The sequence below is a fragment of the Pteropus alecto genome, unplaced genomic scaffold (assembly GCF_000325575.1).
Source record: "Pteropus alecto unplaced genomic scaffold, ASM32557v1 scaffold167, whole genome shotgun sequence".
NCBI classification, from domain to species: domain Eukaryota; kingdom Metazoa; phylum Chordata; class Mammalia; order Chiroptera; family Pteropodidae; genus Pteropus; species Pteropus alecto.
In genome coordinates, this window is record NW_006440647.1 from 222,515 (window position 1) to 233,254 (window position 10,740).

Consider the following 10,740-nt stretch of genomic DNA (forward strand, 5'->3'; position numbering starts at 1 on the left):
CAAGCTCCCAAGGAACAAGACGGGCAGAGCTGGTAGTCGCAGTGGCCAGTGAGTACAAGCTGCAATTTAATGCTTGGCAGTGGAAGTACAGCTCAGCAGCATGATTTGGGGTACTGAACCAGGCTTTGGGATATATAGCTAGGACTGCCAGTAATTCTGAGTTACCTAATATACACATTTTATAATGTAAAATTTTACTGATGTGCAACATGCATATAAAAAAGTGCACAGAATAACGTATAGAAGGGAAAAGTGCACATAACATTAAGTATACAGCTAAAATAATATTCACAAACTGAACCTGCTTGTGTTAAGAAACAAAACATTCCAAGTACTTCCAAAGCCTCCCTGGTTCCCCCTTTCCGTTACTACTTCCCTCCCAAGAGCAACCATTATCCACCATCCTGACTGCTAATAGGATAGGTTAGTTTTGCCTGTTGTCAACTTGATATAAATGGAATCATTCACTGTGCTCTCTTTTATGTCTGGTTTCTATCACTCCATATCATGTTTGTTAAACTCACTTTGGTATAACTGCAGTTGTGTATAACTGCAGTCTGTCCATTCTCAATTGTATAGCTTTCCATTATTGGGTGACTACTCCACTATACATCTGTGCTACTGTTGATGGACATTTGGTGAACACATGTATATCTGCACCTGTTGGGTCCAGGAATGAAAATGTGAGGTCGAAGAGTATGCATACACCCTGGTATCTTTTTAATGAATTCCTTTTCTGCTTAAAATCAATCGGATTTTATTTGTGTTGTTTACCATTGAGAACCTGGACTAATACGCTATCCATTTCTCAGCAGCCATTTTCTCCACAAAGAATTCCTTGATTAAAAAAGCCCTCGAGGAGTAGTCATGATGCATACGCCCATACTTCAGTCTGTTATACTATCCTGAATTATTCATTTATTTTATGCCTGCAAAACTACCTCCCTATTGTCGTAAGCTCCACAACAGCAATCTTCAACTGTCACTTCACAACGAACTGATGTGCCATGGTAAATTATAGCATACAGCAAATAATTTATTAACTAACAAAAAAAGTACTAGTCTGTGAATGAATGATATATATATATATATATAGATAGATAGATAGATAGATAGATAGATTCAAGATTCCCTTTTGATAACATCTTTGCCTCTCATTTGAATTCTAATATGCTCCCTTAAACAGATGATCTTATTTGTGCCACAGCCCCTATGACTGTGTCTTTTATATGAATGCCATCCATCATGGGTGTCATGGTAGGGGAGACTATGTCTATTATGTTTCCTCTATCTCTTATCATTCTTAGTAGTGCCAAATACATATTAGATTCTCAGTAAATACAGATTGATTATGTCAAGGTAAAAATATCCTGTAATAAGAACCTGAAATATAGCTTGATCTAATTACACGAAGGCCAATCTTTTAGCTCTTCCAAATTGTGAACTCAACCTATTCGTCTTCTAGAGACTCCTTCGACCCCCATGACAGTTTTCTCTACAAGTTTTTACATGAATTCCATGCTAGGAATAATGCTTTTCTCATAAGTTTATAGTTGAAACATTTACTCTTTGGTAAAAAATCTCCAGCAAGCCATTTCCATCTTTATTTCTGTGTTTGATTTTAGAACAGTCAAACCATTTTTGTTTAAAGGCTTTTGACATTAAAAAAACACAGTTGAACATAACCTAGAGTATGTAATTATAGAGCTGAGAGTTCATTCCCCAAAGAAAAGAAAAAGGCATGCCTCAAAATCAACTTTCTCAAATTCAAATATCCTCTCAATCTTGTTTCCAAAGAACTCATTTATAGGTTATTTTAGAACTCAGAACTTATTTCTCCAAGCATAAGATACTGCAAAAAAAAAATGATTAGGTTTTACCAGTCTATTTGACCCAATGTAGCTGAAAAATAAACATTTATAAACAAGATGGGGGTGGGGTGGAGACATGATAATGGTGGTAAAACAAAACCAAGAAAAAAACAAACAAACAATGATATAAGAGGCAATATTATGAGGTGATTAAGAACACCATCCCTGGAATTGAAGAGCTAGAATTCAAATCAGGCCATCCAATTTACTAGCTGTGAGACTGGGCAAGTTAACCTTGCAAAGAATTATAGTGTGAATATTTCTCTAACAGGTTCTTCAAAAGCATGTAAACTCTTCAGAGCTAAGAGAACTTTGCCAAGCAAATTAGAGATTCCAGTTTACAAGCCTCCCTTCTAGTAAACACAGCACCTAAAGAGAGCCTTCCCAACTGTTAGGTATATTTTTACTTTAATCATATTAATGTATGGACTCGTCCTCAAACTCATCAATTCAGAATGATGCTGAGCAAAGCATCCTTAAAAAAACAGGATACAGGCATACAATACCTATTTACTTTCTTTTCTATTCATAGGTTTGTTAAGTCAGATCAACAGTTCCTCACAATTCCTAATATAGGCACAATCATCACATTCAGTTGCTGATACTCTTGATTTTTGGTAAATCTCTTAAAAAGGAAAAATAATAATATAAATGTAAGCTACAAGATAATTTAATTTTTTGAGGTCAGAGAGCAGGTAAAGAAATAAGATTCAACACTATTCAACTAATGGAAAGTGCTTATTGCTGAGTGGTATTTGGCAGACCTCCAGAACTTCTGCAATGCACAGCAGGATACCAATAAATACTGATAAAGTATACTTTTGGATTGGAGGAGATCTCTGATCACTTTAATATGAAATGATGATGAGAATGCTCTTCTCACTACAGGAGGAAGGAGCAGCCTTCCTGCACTAACGGATCACTTAAGTCAGCCACAGTGCTGTGAAAATAATCCTTGATCACAAATTCCACCCAAAGACAGAGAAAGAAACCTGCACTAATGGAAATATTTGAATATCTATAATCCTATCAGATGTGATAACCAATGACTAATGGACAAATATTAAGCCTGTCCTTTCAAGTAGCTCTATTACGGCCAGAATAATTTTAGCAGAACCTTGAAATCAAAGTTATCAGTTTAACCATATGTGGAAAAATCTCAATGCTTACATTCTCTTTTAGATCACTTCCAAAAGGAGAGAGATTGGTTCTTTGGGAAAATCTTATTCTCTTTCTCAACAAGGACTTCCTAGTTCTCAGTGTTAACCTTCACTACTATGTAGGTAAATCTGAAGGGGGACCGATAAGATACTAGTATTATTATCTGGGATTATACTTTAGTAAATTGGTTTATAATTATATAGACTGCTTAGCACTGATCTTGAGATTCTCAGCCCAAAGACTAAAAAAACTTCTTGCGAAACATAATTAACGGTTCAAAAAGAATAAGGAGAACAAGTTGGTCTAGTTCACCATCATATTCTCAGTGCCCATCAATGAATGAATACCCTCAACAAAAATTTATGGAGGGTTAACCATGTACCTGGCTCTGGGTGAGGCAGGCAGAGGAAAATAACAGCACATAAGAAAGTCTCCGTTCTCAGAAACTAATACCATAGGGGAGACTTGACTGGTACTGGAAGAAAAAAAAAAAAGAGTAGAAAATAGGCTAGCCTAATAACCTAAGGGTTTGGGAAAGACAAGATTTACTCCTATTCTTCCAGATGCTCCCCTGGCTGACTTCCTTCTAACACTCGGGTTTCTGCTTAAATGTCACACAACAATGGAAGGCCTTCTAATCCCGTCACCCACTCTTATTATCTGCTCATTCTTCTTCCAAATTACCTCCTGCATTTTCTTCATAGTGCTTATCACTATCTGAAATTATATTATTTACCTGTTGGGCTGTCTTCCACCATTAAAATGTAAACTCCATGAATGCAGGGACCTCATCTGTCTTTACCATTGCTCTGTCTATCCCTTTCACCTGGTACAGGCATGCGATAAACATTTGTGAGAGGGAGGGGCTCCAACCAGTGAAGCACACACTCAGGATATTTTGAGATTTTTCCCCACCCAGAAAGTCTCAACCCCATAAAAAATGAAAATCACTCATTATAAGAATCCATAACTGCAGAATTCTGGAATCTATGTCACACAAAGAGAACACAATTAAGCAATGATGCTAGGAAAGGATTTTCATCCACTACTCTCTTAATCTTTATAATGCCTCTATATAGCTCTTCTCCAGAAAGTTCTCTAGTCAGTTACAATTCATTTGAATAAATATCAGCATAATTTAATCTCTGTGAAAAAGACCAATATATAGATTCTAAGAATTCTTCTCTATACTTACTCTAAAGCAGCTATTTTTAAAAAGTAAAGTTACTGGTGGAGCTGGGATAGAGTTATAAAGTCATGAAGTGAAAGTGGCATAGCTAGAGCATTAATGTTATGAGACTATAAATTCAGGACAGATCCTCCTTCATTGGTATTTTCTGCAGTACCCAGGAACAGCATGAGATTCATAACAGGTACTTTACAAATATTTAGTGAGTCTTCAAAAACCTATTCTTGATAGGCATTTTAATATATAAGAGCAACATGCAAAATGCACCAAGCAACTTAAGACCTACTAAATTCTCGAGATAAAACCACATGGAAGGAGTTTGAATGCCACACTGAACCAACAGCTCTCAGATAAAGCAACTGTGTAGGAGACATAGTTTCTAGTTCATCCCGGTTGGTACCTTTTAAAATTCTGATCTGAGTATATTATTAACTTTTACTCCTCCAAATCCTGCTCTGTACTTGGAAGTGAGGGAATCGATCTTGGAAATCTTCCAAGAGGATGAATCTAGTTAGTCCTAATCAATAAATGACAAACTGGCAGATGAGCCAATGGGTTCTTTTATGTGCTTCTTTTTGCCTATTTATTTTCTGCAATAAGGAAGCATTGCTTTCGTAAAAACAAAACAAAACAAAAAGCTTTCATTAAAAAACAAACAAACAAAACTTAATGACATGAAAGCCAACAAGTAAAACAACTATTATTTTGTTCACTTTCTCTAAATAATAAGTGTTGTGTTTGTGCATATTCAATTGGCAGTTAACAAATGCTTTCAATTACGGTTAACAAATGCTTTGGTCAGATGTGTTCTAGTCACCGATAAGGTGCTTTTCTAGTAAATGAGCTCTCTCAGGGTCACTTGGCCCTCAGTAAGTGCTTCACAGTATGTTAAAGCTTTGTCTTGTGCTTGAGCAAATCCTCCATCACCCTCTTTCAGAAGGGATACAGAAGTTTCCTGCACTATGTAGACAGCTGGACTAGATCAGGGATTTGCAAATGTTTCAGTGTCAGGATCCCCTTTACTCTCTTATCCACTGAGGACTTCAAAGAGCTTTGGCTTATATGAGATATATCTATTGGTATTTGAAGTTAAAACCAAGAAGCGAATAAAATACTTCAAAGTCAAGAGAGTGGTGATGTCATCACTTATTATATAGTTTCTGGAAAACTCCACTGTACACTGGTGAGAGAACGAAAGTGAGAAAGACAAATAACTTAGTATTTTTCTGGAAATAGTTTTGATCTGACAAGACACCCAGCAAAGATCCTTGAGAATCACTAGATTAGATAATCAAGAATCCTTCCAATGCTGTGGCTCTGGAGCAAGATATCTCAATTTTGGCACTACTGACATTTTGAGGAGGATATGTCTTTGTTTAGGGGAGCTGTCCTGTGCATTGTAGGATATTTAGAAGCATCCCTGGCCTCTATCCACTAGATACCAAAAGCAATTCCCAGTTGTGACAACCGAAAATGTCTCCAGATATTGCCAAATGTCCCTTGATTGAGAATCCACTGTCCAGAGGTGTTGATTTTATTCTACTGAAATGTGTATTACAAGATGTGTACCTCTCACTGTCTTCTCAGGCCTCTAATAATATATCTATTTCCTCTCTACTCCCATTTGGGTCTGTTCCTTCCTCTTCCTCTTCCTCTTCTTCTTCTTCTTCTTCTTTTTTAAGGTTACAAACAGCAAGAGTCAGTGGATAGCAACAAACAGGATGAATCAGGTCAGGAAGAGAGATTCTGGTCAAAGTTCACCTTTCAGGCATTAAAGCCGGCAGGGACCCACTACTTATAGGGGGAGGGTGTCACAGCACAATCAGCCAATATTCACCCAGCCATTCTGAGGACCTGGTAACAACCCAACCCTTAGGAAGTTACCTACCCCTCTACACCTCCTCCCCTGAAAACCGGGTAATAGGCCATTTGTATGATATAGAAGAAGAAAACGGTGTCTGAAGGCAAAGAGGTAGTATACAAGATTCAGGTACACCACCTCTAAAATCTCGCATCTGGGAGGCCCTCCCAAATGAAACATCTGGGGATTTTCTGGCTGAGAGGAAGTAGCAAAACTGGTAGAAAACCGGTATCTTCAACACCTCGAAGTCAGATATTCAATCCCCACCGAAGTTCCCACTCATGCCTTTAGTCTCTAGAGGTTAGACAGGAGTTTTCTCTCCTGGAAATTGCCCCAGCCACCGTAGGGTCCCTTCCCTCTCAAAACTCCAACCAGCAAACTCAAATCCAGCATCATTCGTCATCTCTTTAATCATCCTTCCTCCACAGCCTTAAATTCCTACCCATAAAAGCCCCCAACCCTCTCACTGCCCCTCAGACTCTACTGTCATACCTGACTTCTCTTCCTCCAAGTGTCTCCCCGCAGGCACAGTCTCTTCCCTCCCCAATTTTCTGTCTCCTCCCATACTTTTCCACCATCTTCAAAACTCTTCCCTGATCCTAGGAAACTAGGACTCTCTTAAATTGTCTCTGCCACTCCAGAATATGCACATACTGTTCTCCTACGCTCACTCCTTAGTGTGTTCCCCAAGTTACTCTTCCTACCCCGATCAGCTCCACTCCTCGCCCTTTCCTACGTACTCCCTTGGCGTCCACCTCCCTTTACTTGCCCCTTCTTACTCTCACAGGCCCTCCTTCCCCCGCCATCTCTCGGTCAGGCCTTCTCTAAGTCACTGCTCGCTAGCCGGGGCAAGCGCCGCGGCCCACTGTCAGCCGTTCAGCCTCTCAACCCCCTCCCCCTGGGACCAGTCTCGCTGGATGCGGCCTTTGAACTGGGCGCCCCTGGCCCAGGCTGAAGGACTGAGCAGGAGGGCCCGACAACTCACCCAGGACGAGGCAGAGCAGAACAAGCCCCGAGCCCGGAACTGGGGAGAGGCGGCAGCACACCATGATTCCAAAGAGCAGTTGGCGGTGGCAACGAGAGTCGCAACACCACAGAAAGAGCTCCGGGGAAGAAGGGAAAGAACGCCGCTGACCGCCGACCACAGCGCTGCAAAAGCCAAGATTAGGCGCTTCAGCGTGGGTCATAAGACTAGGGGCGGGGCTCTTTCTTCTCTCCAGCCAATCTTCGCGCTTCAAAGCGGCGAGAGGGGTGGTGATTGTAGGGGCGGGTGGTTGGGGCGACCACGCCCTGGCTTTTTGGTTCACAGTCACTCTTACGCTCCTAAGAGTTATGCTCGGACGGTTTTATCCGAGGATAAAGGGAGAAGATGAACTTTTGAGGGATGGGTGTAGATAGTAGAGGTTATTTCACTTTCGACTCCTTGAGGAAGAAGAGTATAATTTTGCTGGAGTAAAAACGGTTGCTAGGCATCACAACGTAATGCATACAAAAATCATACATGATGATTCTCCAAACACCGTTGTTATCTATGCAGTTCATACTGTTAAACGGACAGGGGAGCTGCGGGGCAGTATGGAGTCACCGACCGCCAGAGCAGGACGTGGCCTTGAAGTTCATTAACTTACAACACCCTGTTTTTCAGATGGGGAAATTGAACTCAGAAAGAGGAAGAGACTTCTTTAAATACAGAAAGAAACAAAATGAGATAGAGATAAAATAGAAAGAGGAGGGAAAAAAGATCATCCATATTCCTACTACCCAGAGAGAGAATCTATGTATGTATTATGTATGCATGCATGCTTCTATCTATCTATATCTATCTATCTATCTATCTATCTATCTACCTACCTACCTATCCTCTATCATTTATCTATCCATCCATCCATCCTTCCTTCCAGTTGCTTTTTCTATGCATATACACATGTAAATATTCTTTAATGAATTCATACTAAAAATACTATTTGCTATATTTAACACTTGAACTGATGAAACCTAAAAAATCAACAAACGAAAGCATTCAACAACTATAAAAATCTTAAATTGGGATAAAGTACTGCTTCTCAAAACTTAGTTTCCAAAAGAATCATCTGGGGATTTTTAATAACATACAGATTCCTTTACCTCATTCCCCAGAGTTCTGAAACAATAGGTCTGTGGCAGTCCTAGGAATTTGTTTCTCAATCCTGGCTGAATGCTGGAACCACTTGTGAGGCTGTAAAACTTGAGATGTCCCTTTGGTTCCACCCCTTGAGATTCAGATTCAGTTGTTTGGAGTGGGGCCCACGCATTGTATTTTCCTGAGAACTACCCAAGGCAATGTTAATAGGTCAGAGATGATCTCTAAGGTGGCTCCAGCTTTACAGTTCTAGGACTCTATAAGAGTCAATGCTCACTTATTTAAAATATAAAGAAACCAAGTGCCCCAATGAGTCAAATGTCCCTTTTAATACACTCCTGTCCTTAACCTATAGCAGATGTCATCAAATTTTTTTAAATGGAACACAGTGAGACAGAGCAGCCTTATACACTAAATCCTTCCATCACAAACTTTCCCCCGACAAAACAAATGCTGGTTCTTTGACAGAGACAGACACCTTCATGAGACATAACAGTGTTTTGGAAGCTGTATGTAAATGGTGCGTATTTTGTCAGTAAAAATAGGCTAAAATACTCAAAACTTTGTTTGGTCTGAGCTTCCATACTCACAATCATTTAATGTTTTTCTCCAAACCGTGTGAGAACTACTCCCTTTTATATGCACTGTCTTCCATTATCCCAGCCCAGTTGAAGGAGCTGGCCCCAAGCTCTTCTGCAGCTGAGGCAAGTCTGTGGGACTAGGTCCATATTTGAGGAACTCCAGGAGATCCCATCTGATCTGAGCTTCTGAGCTTCATATCTGTTGACTTGATTGTTGATACTGCTGCACCCAGAGTGCTTTTATGTGCACTTCCTCACCTATCATACTTCATACCTCCCTAGTGGGCAAAACCTCCTCAGCAAACACACACATGCACACACACACACGCCACATGTCCAGCTTCCTACCACCATAGGTAAATTATGAGAAGCTTTTGAGAAGCTTTGAGAGCTTATAACTTTTTGGCCCAGGAGCAGAGATCACTGGCAAACACTTCCCTACTGTGAAGACACTGAATGGTGTAAGAAATGACCCTATCAGATTTGGTAAATGATAGCCAATAAAATGTATAAGTCAGAAGATGGAAATGAATATAAATATATAGATATTTAAATGTGAAAAATTACATGTGCTTATTAAATCAATGAATAAATAGCCCTGAGGTATTAGTGTCACCTACTTACCAAATTATGATTTTTCAGATCTGCATTCTCTCTCTGCCTTTTCCTTTTCTGACTCATACTCCTTTCAGTTTCTCCTACACTCCTTTTTCCTTTCTCCCTCTTGCATGTTACCCTTTTCTGGGTGATACCCCCCAACTGTGACAGTATTCTCATCGCTCAACCTCAACATAGAGGTCACAGTAGGCTCAAGGGGCTGCCTACCCTTGAGTTAGAGTTCACTGAGTGAACAAGGACATGCCATTTAGAGTTATTAGTTTTCTCCAGTAGGAGTCTTCTCAACCCCGCTCCCTCCAAAAAATAAGGTCTAGTCTAACCTGCTTAAACGAAAGGGTTCTCAACTTTGAGCATGCATCGAAATTACCAAAAAGACTTTTTAAAACACAGATTACTGGGCCCCACTATGGAATTTGAGCAAGTCTGGGGTAGGGCATGAAAATCTGCATTTCTAGCAACTTTTCAGGGGATCCTGATGCTGCTGTTTTGGAAACCACACCCTGAATAACAAGGTCCCAAACTCATATTCATGGTTACCTGTCTGCTGGGGATGAGATTAAGAGGTGGGGGAGAAGGAACTTTTATTAACATCTGCAGTATTTAAATTTTTATAGCAGTTGGATTGTTTTTGTAATAATGATTTTAAAATTAATGAATGCAAATCATTTTAAAAATGAAATAATTTAAAAAGATAGAAAATCAAAAGGAAACACCCCTTTCCCCTGCCCTGGACCCCAGTTCCACTCCTCAGAGTCATAACTGTTAATGAGCTCTTTTTCATACTATCAGGTAAAAAAATTATGCATGTACTTGCATATGTATTTATATTCTTTTTTAAAATAATTATGCATGTACTTGCATATGTATTTATATTCTTTTTTTTTTAAATAATATGAAGAGCAAATATGCGCATGCTCTTCATATTGTTTAGTGACTTGCTTTTCTTACTTAGTGGCATATCTTGAATATGTTCTTTGAAAAGTCATATAGCTTTACCTCATTCTTTTAAATGGCTGCATAACTTTTAATTGTGTGGCTGATAAAAATAGTACAAATATTCTTTTTTTTAAATTTTATTTCATTAGTTTCAAGTATACAGTACTTGGTTAGACATTTATATAGTTCATAAAATGATCTCCCCATCTTTCCCTCCTCTGGCTCTCCACATACATGAGTGCTAACTACATTCCCTTTGCCGTGTTTCCCATCTCCGTGACCATCTATCTATCAACTACTAATTGTGCAAATATTCGTAAACCCCTCCTCCCCAAGACATTTCTAGATCTGTCTGCAGCATCACCATGTGGTTAACATAGAAATTGCATCACAGAACCGCACCA

The 10,740-nt window shown here is 39.4% G+C and overlaps 1 protein-coding gene across 2 annotated transcripts in view; it reads right to left on the reverse strand.

Annotated features, from left to right (window-relative positions):
* The window catches only part of LAMP2 (lysosomal associated membrane protein 2), a 31,487-nt gene extending 24,227 nt beyond the window's left edge, over positions 1-7,260 (reverse strand). The window contains exon 1 of one of the 2 annotated variants that reach the window (XM_006917816.2): positions 7,068-7,260. In XM_006917816.2, coding sequence (XP_006917878.1) covers positions 7,068-7,131 — 64 coding nt within the window. In that variant the 5' untranslated portion in view covers positions 7,132-7,260. The remainder of the gene's footprint in view (positions 1-7,067) is intronic. The other variant, XM_006917815.3, reaches the window with a different exon arrangement.
* Positions 7,261-10,740: the final 3,480 nt, after the last annotated feature.